Source organism: Hippocampus guttulatus, chromosome 2, assembly GCF_054856545.1.
Source record: "Hippocampus guttulatus isolate MCC_2025c chromosome 2, RoL_Hgut_1.0, whole genome shotgun sequence".
Classification (NCBI taxonomy): domain Eukaryota; kingdom Metazoa; phylum Chordata; class Actinopteri; order Syngnathiformes; family Syngnathidae; genus Hippocampus; species Hippocampus guttulatus.
The window spans coordinates 20213346-20226907 of record NC_141262.1 but is presented as its reverse complement, the minus strand read 5'-3'; the positions used below and the strand labels follow the sequence as shown (position 1 = coordinate 20226907).

General features: G+C 40.1%; 2 protein-coding genes across 2 annotated transcripts; one reads left to right on the top strand and one right to left on the bottom strand.

Moving 5' to 3' along the window:
* Nucleotides 1–1312: 1312 nt before the first annotated feature.
* Nucleotides 1313–5282, top strand: pdzd11 (PDZ domain containing 11). The gene is made up of 6 exons (XM_086101227.1): nt 1313–1386; nt 1958–2055; nt 2223–2363; nt 3082–3180; nt 4151–4211; nt 4612–5282. Exons 1-6 carry the CDS (start codon nt 1326–1328, stop codon nt 4644–4646), a joined length of 495 nt encoding a protein of 164 aa, XP_085957353.1. The 5' UTR covers nt 1313–1325; the 3' UTR covers nt 4647–5282.
* A 652-nt stretch (nt 5283–5934) lies between these two features.
* stard14 (START domain containing 14) lies at nt 5935–13341 on the bottom strand. Its single transcript, XM_086101226.1, has 6 exons — nt 13018–13341; nt 11675–11822; nt 10376–10479; nt 9490–9607; nt 9158–9210; nt 5935–6632 (listed from the first exon to the last, which is right to left on the bottom strand). Exons 1-6 carry the CDS (start codon nt 13189–13191, stop codon nt 6420–6422), a joined length of 810 nt encoding a protein of 269 aa, XP_085957352.1. The 5' UTR covers nt 13192–13341; the 3' UTR covers nt 5935–6419.
* Nucleotides 13342–13562: the final 221 nt, after the last annotated feature.

Below are 13562 nucleotides of genomic sequence, written 5' to 3'. Positions count from 1 at the left end.
ATACGTAAGATTCACCACAAAATCCGTATGAACTATGGCTAAACCGTATGAGTTGACAGGTATGCCACAGTGAGTGCAAACGAAAAATACTGCAATTTTTTTTGGTGTAAATTACATACAATCCCCATTTGATAATTGCCACAATGATTAACCCCCCCCCACCCCAAAAAAAGAAAAACATGCTTTGATCATTTCAAGCCAATCGTCAATTAATGTGAATGTAAGCAACTCAACTTGACTTTCTTCAGTTTTGCCACAGTATTTGCGACTTGATGGTTGACAGTTGAGACTCATTACTCGTGACATACATTCTCCTAGTTCGGGTCTAGTGCTTTGCAAGTAGTACTGTACTAGCTGTGCACAGCTGTCAGTGTCAACGGGTGCATACTTTTGCCTCACCTGTATGGTAATTATTAATTAGTTGTTCCTCCACTCCCCATTAATGCCTTGAGACAGGAAGAAATTGATCATTTCCATTGATGCATTTCCACTACGTTTAAAGAGCCCTAACTTCAGTAATATTTGTGACTTTTTCACTGTCCAGGACCCAGGGAGCAGAGATAGCACCAAAAAAAGTAGCAACACAAAATTAATACACTGAAAAACAAAACTCTTAAGTTACTCATGAAAACAAAGTAGCAACTGAAAATCACCTTCAGGGATATACAGTATTCGTGACAATCAGAATCAAAATCAGAATTATCTTTATAGGTCAAGTATGTAAAACACACAAGGAATTTGTCTCCAGTATTACAGGGTACACTAATATTGCAATAGCAAGCCACTACGACAAACAAGGACATAACATAAATATCGAAAGACTTCCCGTGATGTAAGGACGAGGACTGCTGGCAACAAGATCAGTCTATAAACATTTTCTTAATGTCCTTTTCACAAGAGCTGAACTTAATAAAGCACTGTCAAAGACTAAAATGACTGCACCCGGTCAAAATCATTGAACCCTTTTAAACCATTAAAATATTCTGACATAACATAACATAACATAACATAACATAACATAACATAACATAACATAACATAACATAACATAACATAACAATATGTAGTAGTCCATGCACACACTGGTTCGTGCCCACAAAGTAGTTCCTCGTGCGTACATAAGTTACACATGTGCACAAAGTGTTTTTTTTTAAATGTCATATCTGGGACTTCGTAGGTCTGCACTATCGTATCATCGCCGTAGGCACGTAGTTCGAGGGCGTGTCGCGTCTGTTTCGACCCGTGGACTGCGGTGGGTTAAGCAGGACACAGGTGAAGCTTCATGCAACTCTCCCTCCAATCGACAGGGGGCAATACAAAGCGCGATGGCCGATTGTAACGTAAAAAGAAGAAGCAGTGTTGGGCTCTCAGTGGTAGAGCCATTTGGTGAGATAAAACGTTAATAGCTTTTATTCGTCTTAAACTGTTAAAGTGTATGCGCTGCGGGTACTTGTCTATTTTCCGAGGATTCTACTAGTGAATCAACGTGTGATTATTGCGACAAAGCGGGGCCGTTTGACGCTTGCTTTCCAGCCGCGGCTAGCCGCTAAGCTAACTTTAGCGCAAGCTGTCGTCTTGTTTACAAGTGAAACGACAACGTTTTCATTTTGTTTCGTTCGTGTTTCACCCAAACTGTAAAAGTATCAAATTCCCACTTTTGAGGAGACCTGTCATTTAACGTAGCTGTTAGCTGACAATGTGATGAAAGGGCGTTGTGTACAGTGGTATAGTGGGGATTTTTTAAGTGTTGTTTCCATACTTGATGAGACCAACACTTTTAAAAGTTGCCTCATTGAAGTAAGCAAGGGGGATAAAGGGAAGAAGCTTGACACACTTGAAACCCAATCTCTGGCCTTGAGCACAAACCTTAACTTTGAAATGCGAATTAATCCATTCTGTGTTTTGAACCGTGTGTGAGTGTGTGCTTGTGTAATTGTACTTGTTTATGTGTGTGCAGTGACAATGGATCAGAAGATTCCCTATGATGACTACCAGCTCCCTGTGGTCTTCCTGCCCTCTTATGAGAACCCACCAGCATGGATTCCTCCTCAAGAGGCAAGTTACAAATATTAGTACACTTGCAAGCCTGTAAAATCATCACTACTGAAGACAGGTTTTCTAATATAACATATACACAGTGTAGTACAGCAGTTGCAGTGGAAAAGGACATCTAAGTCAATTTTGCATCATAATTAACAGTTTTTAATTTGGTGTTGTTTCAGCGGGTACGCCACCCCGACTACAACAATGAGCTGACCCAGTTCCTCCCTCGCACCGTGGTCTTGAAGAAACCTCCGGGAGCTCAGCTGGGCTTCAACATCCGCGGTGGCAAGGCCTCGCAGCTGGGAATCTTCATATCCAAGGTGTGTGTGTGTTTCACTGTTGCACTAGGCCAAGCGATATGGGTTTAAACTAGAAATTCAGATTTTTTTTCACAAAAATCCCATCGAATTTTAAGATTTTCTTTTCAACCTTCAATAAAATGAAAAAAGCTGATGACAATGTAATGATTCAAAACAAGTCTTAATTTGCTGTAATTCTGCTTTATTTCTATATTAACAAAACTAATGAAGCCTGTTCAAATGCCCCCCTCTCCCAAAATGTATATATATATAAGATTTTGTTGCAGATACAAGAACACCGACTACCACCAACTACGGTCAAAAAACACTTTAATAGGATTTCAAAGCTATCTTACAACATCACCCCTAAAATAAATGTGTCAAAGATGATTTGATATGTAAACATTCATTCAAATGTGTGTGCAGAAAGCGGTAAGCAAAACTACTTTTCTATTAGACTGGCATTTGTGCCATGTTGTGGGCATTTCAGAAAGTGCACATATGTTTTTCAATGAAAAATGTAGGGTAAATTTTTTTAAACAGAATCATCCAAATATAACTTTTGTCCCTCAGAATTTGATCACAATTCAAGTCTTCTACACAGTTCCTTCAGGTTGATGTATCGTGTCTAAATTTGAACTATAGAAGCTGCTAAAAAAGAAAAAAAAATCCCCATCCTGAAACTGAACTTAATAACATTTATTTATTGGCAGTTGCATTTCTCGGTGTGTGTTATCAGGTGGTTCCAGACTCTGATGCCCACCGAGCAGGATTGCAGGAAGGAGACCAAGTTCTTTCCGTCAACGAGGTGGACTTCCAAGACATTGAACATTCCAGAGTAAGTCGCACTTTTTTGCTTGATGGAAGAAATACGTGGAACTGCTGTTTTTTGTGATCAAGAGGAGATGATTCCCCACTGTTGTATAAAAAACCCGGATATAATCCTGACTGTTTTTAAAATTTTACCACATCCTCGCTCAAGTAGACTGTAAAAATATATTCATATTTTTTAAAATGTTTGTTCAACCATTGGCATGATATAGATGTTCTTATATTCTCCTCTGGGGGGAGGGCCATTAATTTCATTGAACGAACATGGAAAGAAATTACGGTGTTTCCTTGAGTTTGTTTAATTTATTCCGTGGCCACTCAAAACGTTCATCCCAAAAGATCGTTCTCCACTGGATTGAATAAACATGCCTAAAAACTTTTACACCCCCCACCCCCACAATAAAACAACAAAAATCTTGAAATGTGATTTTTTAACAACAGAAATAGCACACCTTGGCCACCGGGGGCAGTAAAGGACAGACATACTGGTACACATGAAGCCAAATGAGACCTGACCTCTTAGCAGTAACAGCAGTTGGTCTTGATTTAATTCTCGATCAGCTCATCAGCAAGCTTTGCAGGATCCTGATAATTTGAATCAGTTGTGTTGGAGGATAGAAACCTCTAAAACATGCAGAATAGTGGCCCTCGAGGACCGGAGTGTGACACCTTTATTTAAATGTATTTATGCACGAAAGCAAGTTACGTCGCAATACAGTCCGCAGACTCCTCTGTTTACATGCGAGCACTTCCCGCCAGAAGAGATTGACAGGATAAAGAGTCAAGATGAAGTGGCAAAAGTTATTAGATGATTGTTAATGTTTTGAGGACTCCTCAACGTCATCATTTGATGCGACATCTAGGAAAGATGGCACGCCACATCATCGACGGTGTCGCAAATGAACTGTCTACATGAGGCAGAGTTTTCACTATCACCACAAATGTCCACGTGTGTGTGTGTCTGTGTGTCTTTTCAGGCTGTGGATATTCTAAAGACCGCACGCGAAATCCTGATGAGGGTCCGCTTCTTCCCTTACAGTAAGTTGTCTGACATGTCTCACACCTCAGAGAAGTTACAAATCTGCATTTTGAAGATTTGATTTATTTTTAAAAAATATTATAAGTGCATGAACTTGCATGAGAAATGTGAATTGACACAAAACACTAAAATAGTTGACATGAATACTGATGACGTTCATCAATATTATCCCGAATCAACAAAATAAGTCAATTGCGAAATTAAATCTGCACTTGTTATGATAACCGTTGAGCCTGCTTTTCAGGATTTATTCTGTATGCAAGAACCATGTGTAGAGGTTCTTTGTTATATTCAGTACATTATAATGACCGTTGTGGTAACTGTCATACAATTACCTTAATCGCCAGTGTTCCAAATTAATGGTTTAAATTTCATTGGACTGTGCTGTAATCCTTTCAGACTACCAGAGGCAGAAGGAGAGGACTGTCCACTAGGTGGCACCAGAGAGCCAGAAACGAAGGACTGTGCCCGGATACGTCACTGTGACGCCGTTGACCCTCACACACGCACGCACTCAAACCCACTTTCTGTGACTCACGACCTTGCTCAGTCATCTTAACACTGACTCAGTTTCGCTGGAGCAGTTCATGTAGCTCATTTGCATATCCGAACTCACACAAATACTGTATATGAAGTCAATAGAGCATCACTTTAACGAGGCTTTTAAGTCAAAGAGATGTGCAGTTTTAGACCAGCTCATATGTGCAGAAATATCGGCTAATCTATGTAGAAATGTATATGTGTGTGAAATGTAAATATCAAGGTACCACACACAACAACAAAAATACTAATAAAGACAGCAGGAGCTTTCTGTGAAAGTCAACTAATCCAATATGTCAAGAATGACACTCTTCTACATGCAGTTTTCACATATTGTAAGTAGATGACAGCCTTAGTACATAATTATTAGTATTTATGATTTGCCATGTTGGATTTGATTGATACCCCACTGGATATTTTTGAAAGATTGCGGTACCACCGATTCTGTCCTGCCACTTTTCTCACCCTCATGTTATGATTTTTTCCTCTGTACCTTTTAAAAAATATATATAAAATAATTTTTCAAATGACAGCTTTCTCTGTGGATTCAGTGTTCCGATTGGTGTGAAATTTGGAAATTATTGCCTACACTGTCAAAAATTGGACATGTTTGCGTTAGAAAGAAAACTAGTTTCACCCGCTAATTAAGATAACATTGAAGTAATCAAAAAAGAACAGATGTATAAATTAATGTTTGTGCTTTAAAAAAAGATGAATAAGGTTTATCCTAAAGAAAGGACATTTATGATTGACCCCCAAACTTCTTAACAGAGTATTTAGTATTCCCAAAATATACCCCCCAAAAAATGGAAAAGCACTTGGATTGTTTCATGAGTAGCCAATAGGAGCGCTCGATTAATAATGTGGGAATAGTAATCAGGATGGTGGATGATTTGCAAATCATTGTTAAACACATCCATCCATCGATCCATTATCTGAACTGCTTTATCTTCACAAGGGTCGAGGGTATGCTGGAGCCTATCCCAGCTGACTTTGGGTAGTGCATGTTTTTGGAGTGTGGGAGGAAACCAGAATACCCGGAGAAAACCCACGCAGGCACGGGGCATCGTGCATACTCCACGGAGGAAAGCCAGGACCCGGAATCTAAACCATGACCTCTGCACTGTGAGCTGAACGCACTAATCAGTCACACATGGAAAAAGCAAAGACGACAAAACTTAATCTTGTTTTTAACCAAAATTTATTTATTTTTTTACGTGGTCTATTTTTTTTCTCCCCCCCAAAATTCACAAGCAGACATCAGCTGAACATCATCAGAAAAATCCGTCTGGCAACAGGCTTCATTTCTTTTCTTCAATAGTAAAGGTTAAATGAATACAACAGAGCTATGAAAGACATTTCTATCCATCAGGTAAGCAGGTATTAAAATAACATGGTACAAAAAAACCCTATATACAATTACTTAATTGCACTAAAAAAAGGAAGTATGCCACCAAAAGTAAAAATCTTAAACATGTTTTTATTTTCATCAAACGATGAACTTTCAAACACGAAAACAACAAAAAGGCCTGATTCTTTTTTTTTAATGTGCTACAAAAATGCCCAACAGGTGTGCTACTCTATATATTAAAGGGAAAAAAACATTTAGCTTCTTTGAGCACTTCCTGAGGTGATTTCAAAATGTGTAAACACGTCATTTGTGAGGGTCATTTTTTGTCCCTCTGCATCTGTAAACTTTCATCCAGCATGGCGCTCTCGTCCACATTCTCGAGCGAGTCGCCTCGCTGGATGGCGAGTTCGGCCGGGTTCATACGGGGCAGCCTGCACTGTTCGGGGTACAGCCATGGCTTGTTATCCGGATTGTTCTGCTCCTTCCACTTGGGGTACTGCTTCCCCGCATCATGCACGCATTTCAGCACCTGGATGTGGTGGGACAATGATACTGTAATTCATTTTAAGACCAACACTTACTGACAAAAAGTATGGAAGTCACAGGTATGTAAATACAAATATCGTATCTAGACTTATACAGTATAATATCGCAGATTTTTAAGCAATCTTTTTGTATGATTTTGTTTCTTTTTTTTTTTTTTTAAACAATACAGAAGTCAGAATTAACGGTTTGTGCCTTCTGTGTGGGATCACGTTGCGCCACAACATGCCGGACGGCACGAAGCTCTACTGGAAGAGAGGCAGCACGACGAAGAGCAAGAAGAAGCAGGTTCACTCATAAATTGTTGAATACTCTGCTTGTAAGTGATGCTCTGCATGTTAACGTAACTTTGAGGCTAATTTCCATTAGCCCGTTTACGGTGATTCGCATTCTAGGTTAGCATTAAGCTAATGGACTTTCGGAATGATTGACGGTGGTTTGGTAGGCTTGAACATTTAGTTGTGTAATTCTTCAATTCGGTTTGACTCATAGTTATTTGGAGAATTGTGTGAGCCAGTCTTCTTTACGTTCCCTCAAAGTAATGTAAGATGATAATCACCGGAAAGCAACAGAGTAAAAACAGGTGCGAAGACATGCTTTAAAAAAATGTGTTTTACTCATTTTAAATGTGTTTTCAGCTCGAAGGATGGAGTAGTCAATTTTTTTCCCTTTAGTTTCTATGTCGGTGGTTAAGTCTGAAAAGTGTTTCTCCACACAATGCTTGTCATCGCTTGATGAAATTTAAAGCAGCATCGCCGTGGCAACCTCATAATTGCAGCAGATATGAATAGGCATCTGACACTCTTCAACGGCTGCATGATCGTATTCACCTCCTTGTGGCAACAGCTTACTTCGGTATGCACAGATGCGGGTTTGATCGACCAGTGGGGGGTGGGAGGGGGGGAATAAAATATGAAAAATATGTTTGTCTATTGTATATGGCAGGCTTAGGAAAGTGTTTTGATTTTAAATGGGCAGTTGGACATACGGTGAAGAAAATTCGATCTAAAAATTTGCTTCGTAAATGCCCGTCCGCCCGTTTGTGACTCGTAGGTCTGACTGCCACCTCCTGACAAATCGTGTCGGTTCTCACAAATGAAAAGTTGAAAATTCTGAGTTATTTCCTCATTGTCGTCATCTAATTTGTTGTCTACGTTCGCCGAGGCACGCCCTTGTAACCCGTCACGTTTCAGTGGGGAAAAAATCACTTCAACTTGGTAACAATGTATTTCTCAGAAGTGTGCGCCCACACGCACGCATAAACGTGCTCGCGCAAGCGTCGCCACATGCACGCGCGAGCGCACATCACGCAGGCATGCACACAAACACTCCCGCGCACACACTGTCGACGCGTGCACACGCTCACACACGCATGGACCTACAAGCGTGCGCGCAAAGTCACGTGAACAGTTTGTGTGTGTGTGTGTGCGTGTGAAACTGGGTAAACGAGTTGTACCGGCTGAGACTTCAAGAGCTCTTTTGTCAGCAACTTCAGCAGAACAGGCTACTCAAACCAGTTTCTATGGTTACCATTGTACTTTGAGACACACAAAACCTTTTTTTTTAACACTCACCTATGAAACACTAATTTAGATGAAAAACAATCAAATGAAACCACATCTGGAGGGCAATCGAATCATTGACACATTACATCACAACCAAACACAGGACGAATAAGGCCACATTTTGTAGCGTAATGACACAGCCAACTGCTGCTCAAATGATCTCAAGTTTTAACAGACTGTGTAAAAACTAACTAGGTTTAATGTTGACTTAAAACAACTAAATAGCCCACCGCTAGCTTCTTGCTAACATACAACGGGAAACACCATAGGCATACGGGCTAACAATTAGCATTTGGATGAATGGATGAATGACAGTGTTGTGATGCTTTTAGCAACAGATGTCTGAACACAAACAATGGAGCAACGCACATTAAAAGACAGAACTTTACTCACAGGCATATATTCTTTATCCTCTGTGGAGAACAACTAATATTACTGCTGTACTGAGAAGGTGAAAAATTTGCTGACTCTCGAGAAAAATATATTAGAATGTCTGCCTTAAATTTTCCCCACGTGGCCAAGACACACACACCAGAATGAGCAGCCCCGAGTACAGTGTCCATTGAAGGGAAAAGTGTGACGGAAACAGTTTTTTCCCCAATATTTTTACAACCACTGTACTCGGGGGAAACACAGAACAAAATTCATGAACAAATCGACTTTTTTTTTTTCCTAACACAAAGCTTATATAATTTGGTTTGCCTGCCCTAGGACATGTCATTGCCTAGTTATTCAACTCTCTTTCTCCCTCTCTTTTTTTTTTTTTGGAACACCCTGTCCTGTATTTATCTCCTCGCAAACCTGTCCATTGCGAGTTACTGGTAACCGGGAAATGTGGTTCATGACTACTGTCATAAACTGAGTAAGCACCGTTTTATGTGGACCGCGGTGCAAAAAAATATTTTTTGAACACCCCTGATGGAGCTCAGCTCGTGGCATGACTTACCCGCGGCGCCAGGACTTCAGAAGCTTTGTTTACCAACCACTTTGGAAGAAAACCTGGGAGGAAAATAGGGCAAAATATTCAACTTAACATTGACATACATTCCATTTTACAATACATATTAAAAAAAACAGTCATTCTTTTGCTGTTTGTTTTGCTCTTTCATTTGTTTCAGATTTTCCATTGACATTTCAAAGACCAACAGGTTATACGGTTACTCATGGCTGACTATAAGGCGCTCGAAAGCGGCCATGCCAGTGGACTATGCAAAGGATAAAAGCTATTTGAGCTAGCTAAGATAAAGCTAAGATTTGTGCTGGAAAAGTCCATCTTACCTTTGGGGTCGGCTTGTGAGAGATAAATGAAATTGCAGCTGTTGGGCCCTGTGGGCTCGATGTAATAGCCGGTGAGAATGGAAACGGCTCGCACCATGTTAGTGCGAGGAGGGAATTTCTGGAATGAAATGGACAATGTGTTACAGTAGATTAATAGGGCGCCCAATATCTCGGCTAGATTATCACAAACCAATTTACTTTGAAGTCAGCCAGTTCCCCAACCAACCCGCCAACCCCCCCCCCCCAAACGTGTCCAGTGGGTTCAAAATGCTGCTGCTCGCCTCTCAACTGGAACACGTAAGAGGGAGCGCATGACTCCAATTCTGGTCCCCCTCCACAGGCATACTGTGCATTTCAAGATTCTGGTATTTGTTTTCAAATCTCGAAATGGTTTTGCTCACCCCCTCACGGAGGTACCAAAGCTCAGAGGTGAAAAGGCATTTTCTGTTGTCTGTCCCAAATTCCTAGCTAACACAAGCCCCTTTGATGTGCATTTTTCAAACACACCCTAAAATCCATTTTAATTTCTTGGTATTCCACACGGCATGATACCTGAGCCCTCACTGTAGTGTCTTAGTTGTTTTCATAATTTTTGAATGAAGTTATATCAATCATTTTTATGTTTTATGTTCATTTGTTATTTATGGGCAGCATTTTGTTTCAGCTGTGGAATGTTTTTAATGTGCTCTTGAAATAAAAATTTGCAGACTTAATCTACATTACAAATTTTACCATTAGCGCCTTTGATACAGCGTGTGATATAGTTCCTAAACTGTGAACAAAATTAAATATTTTACACTGTGTGTAGTGCATTTTTGTTACACACAAGTTTCACTTTTCAATGGAACTACTCATATCACTTCAGTTTTGCATGGTGAACACTTACCGGGTGTTTGACTGAGAAGTTGATGATGAGGTATTCCTTGTCTGTCACTCGCCACGAGCGAAGTGTCACCACATCCCGGTTCCTAATCGGTTTTGGACAACGCCCTGTCCGGTACAAAAAAAAAAAGACAGGGCGATCTTAGGGCGTCTTTGCGGGTTTCCCTTTGGTTTGTCTTTCTCAGATTGGGCCTTGTTGTGACAACAAACACTCTGGATAGGACTCAGAGGCCTCCTGCATCCTTTTGTAGGTGTCAACATGAATCTCATGACTTGAAATGATCAGGGACACCCTTTCAAGGCTTCAGGATTTACCATGGAAATATGAAGAAAAGCCTCTGTCATTGGCTGGCAACCAGTTTGGGGTGTACCCATCCCCTTAACTGATATCAGCTAGGATAAGCTCCAGTTACCCGTTACCGGAGGACAAACTCTATAGAAACAAGATGGATGGATATTTGCTTGTCTATATTTGCTCTGCAATTGCTTGGCAAACAATCCGGGGTCTACCCCACTCAGCCAAACTTTATCAATTGAGGTGTGCATATAAATTTTTAAAAAATGGAAGGATGCAAGGGCCACTTTACAATTGTTGGACTTTAATTTGTTAAAGAGTCTACAATCAAACAAGCAATTGTAATCCTGTTTAGATTTTCTAGTTGACATGATTAACTGATACTTAGCAGCTTTTAGTTAAAGGTGACAAGGCAACCGGTTGAGGATTTGGGAAGATTTTTTATCCCACTTCACTAGATCCACCATACCCTTCACTAGATCCACCATACCCTGAACAGCAGCTGAGTCCCATCTCCAAATACAGAACCAACGCAAAAGCAAACCGTACTACGCTGTCCATTTTTGATGATCAAAGGATGGATTAGTGGCACATCTTTATAAACTGGACCTTTGACACGGAGTAGAAAGTGGAACAAATTACTTTTGTTTCTAAAACTGATTTTTTTAAAAACTAGGTTCGCAGCCCATGTCAAATATAATTTTTTTGTATATGGCGCAGCATGCTTAAAAATGGATGGCCACCGAGCTGTAGTTAGGACACCATGTATGTGCCCTGTGATTGTCTGGTGACCAAACCAGGGTATATTCCGCCTCTTGCCTGATATCAGCTACGATCAGCTCCACTTAGCCCGCTATACCTGTAAGCACAAGCTTTTTTGTATATCGGAAATGGATGGATGGATGGACGATGGACAAATGGGTGGATGGATGGATGGAAGGAAGGTTGTTTTTATATGTGCGCTGGGTTTGGCTGTCAATCAGTCCAGGAAAGATCGGCCCCACTCACATGAGTAGTAACCGAGGTCAGCGCAGTCGGAGACGCGGGCGATGTCATAGCCTTCCTCCATGTTGGGGTCCCATATCTTCCGGTACTCGCTGTCGTGGATGACGTCGTACATGGTCGCTGCAGAGACTTCTTTGATTGTCATTTTACACTGGGAAACACACACGTACACACACACACACACATAGGTTACTAAAGTTAACGAATATTAATGAAAAAACAAGTAAAATTGAAAAAAGACATTCGTTAATGAAATGAAAGAAAAATGAAACTATAATATGAGCAAAAATGTAATTTGTGTTTGTCTTTGTCAATTAATATCATGCATGAGCTTTCGGGGTTCATTTTAAATGTCTTGATTTTGGTATTACTGTCCATCCGTACAGAAGATGGAAGACCAAAATTGTAGCTTACATTTAGTAACTTTTTTTTTTTCAAATCATGCACACAACAAAACTCTATAAATGTAAAGAAAAAACCCGAATAAAATCCAACCAAAATATAGAAGCATTTTCAAAAAGTATAAAAAGGAATAGAAACTAAAAAACTTGCTTGAAAAAATATTAAAAAGAAAGTCGGAACGACAAACCTACACACACACACACACACACGCACCATGACAGTCCACATTTACATATTTTGTCAATTACAACTGGCATTCCGTGTCTCCGGTGGAAGCAATTGACCTTATGTAACATCGTTTGTTCAACTGACACGTCACACGTTCAAAATATTACGGCTGAGATCATCATTCCAGCCCTTTCCCCTTGTTTTCTCGAAAGCTATGCCTTGCTCAAATGACATGTAAGTGTTTCTTTTCTATGAGTGTCAGAGTTTATTATTATTATTATTATTATTACTACCTGTATTATCATTCAGCCACTAAAATGAATGACCATTTTTAACGCAGTGTTTCTTTAAATGTGGTATACAGACTCCCTCTTGTGGTGTACGAAAGAATCACGGAATTAAATGTTCAAACCGTGCTTAATGTTGAAGTGGTCTCATCGTTTTATTAATCAAATACAGGACATTTGTGAAGCACAGTTCAGTTCTATTAAAATTTTAAGCAATACCTTTGCACTTAATCTTTTAAAACAGTTTTTTTTTTTGATACAAGTTTTAGGTAAATGCAGTGTTAATGTTCCAATAGCTTACAATATATTCAATACTCTTGAGAAAGAAATTACTTGTTTTTGTGGACACTTACTTAGCTTAGGCTAACGACTGTATTTTCATGTTGGTCATAATGGTGGTACTTAAGAGAGCTGAGAATTATTTTTAGTTGGTTTCGAAACCTGTGTGTTGATATTTTATTTTTCTTTTGTTACTTTGTTTAAACTTACTTTGATCTTGTGCACTTTCGGCCCGTTGCTGTTCCCCTTGTCCTTGGGGATTTCCATCCACACTTGCATCCCGTGTTTGTCGTATTTATTGTGCCAATTCCCCGTGGTGGACAAACACTGATCCTTGAAATCAACAAACGCAGAGTCGTCCGGTAGGATGCTGGCAAAAGACATGCTGCCAATAATCTCCCAACACGCGAGCACAGAACAAGAAAAAAATACAGTCGATAAGGTGTCTCTTCTTTTGAAAGTTCTCCAAAGTAAAGTCAGGCTTTCTGCGGGTTGGTTTCTGAATATAAAGAGAGGCCGATCGCCGGTCGGGTCGAACAGGATTCTTGAGGCCGAATTCCTGAGCCATGCCTTGACTCACAAACGCACTCGAAGAGGAACACACCTCCACTGGTGACGTCGTAACACGTACAGGTAAAAAAAAAAATGCAGTTCCCCACCCTCACAACTAAACAAGTGGCGTTGACAAATGAAACGTACCTTCGCTGCAAGACGCGATGTCACCTCCTTACCGTTTCGATAAACGATTTGGTGAC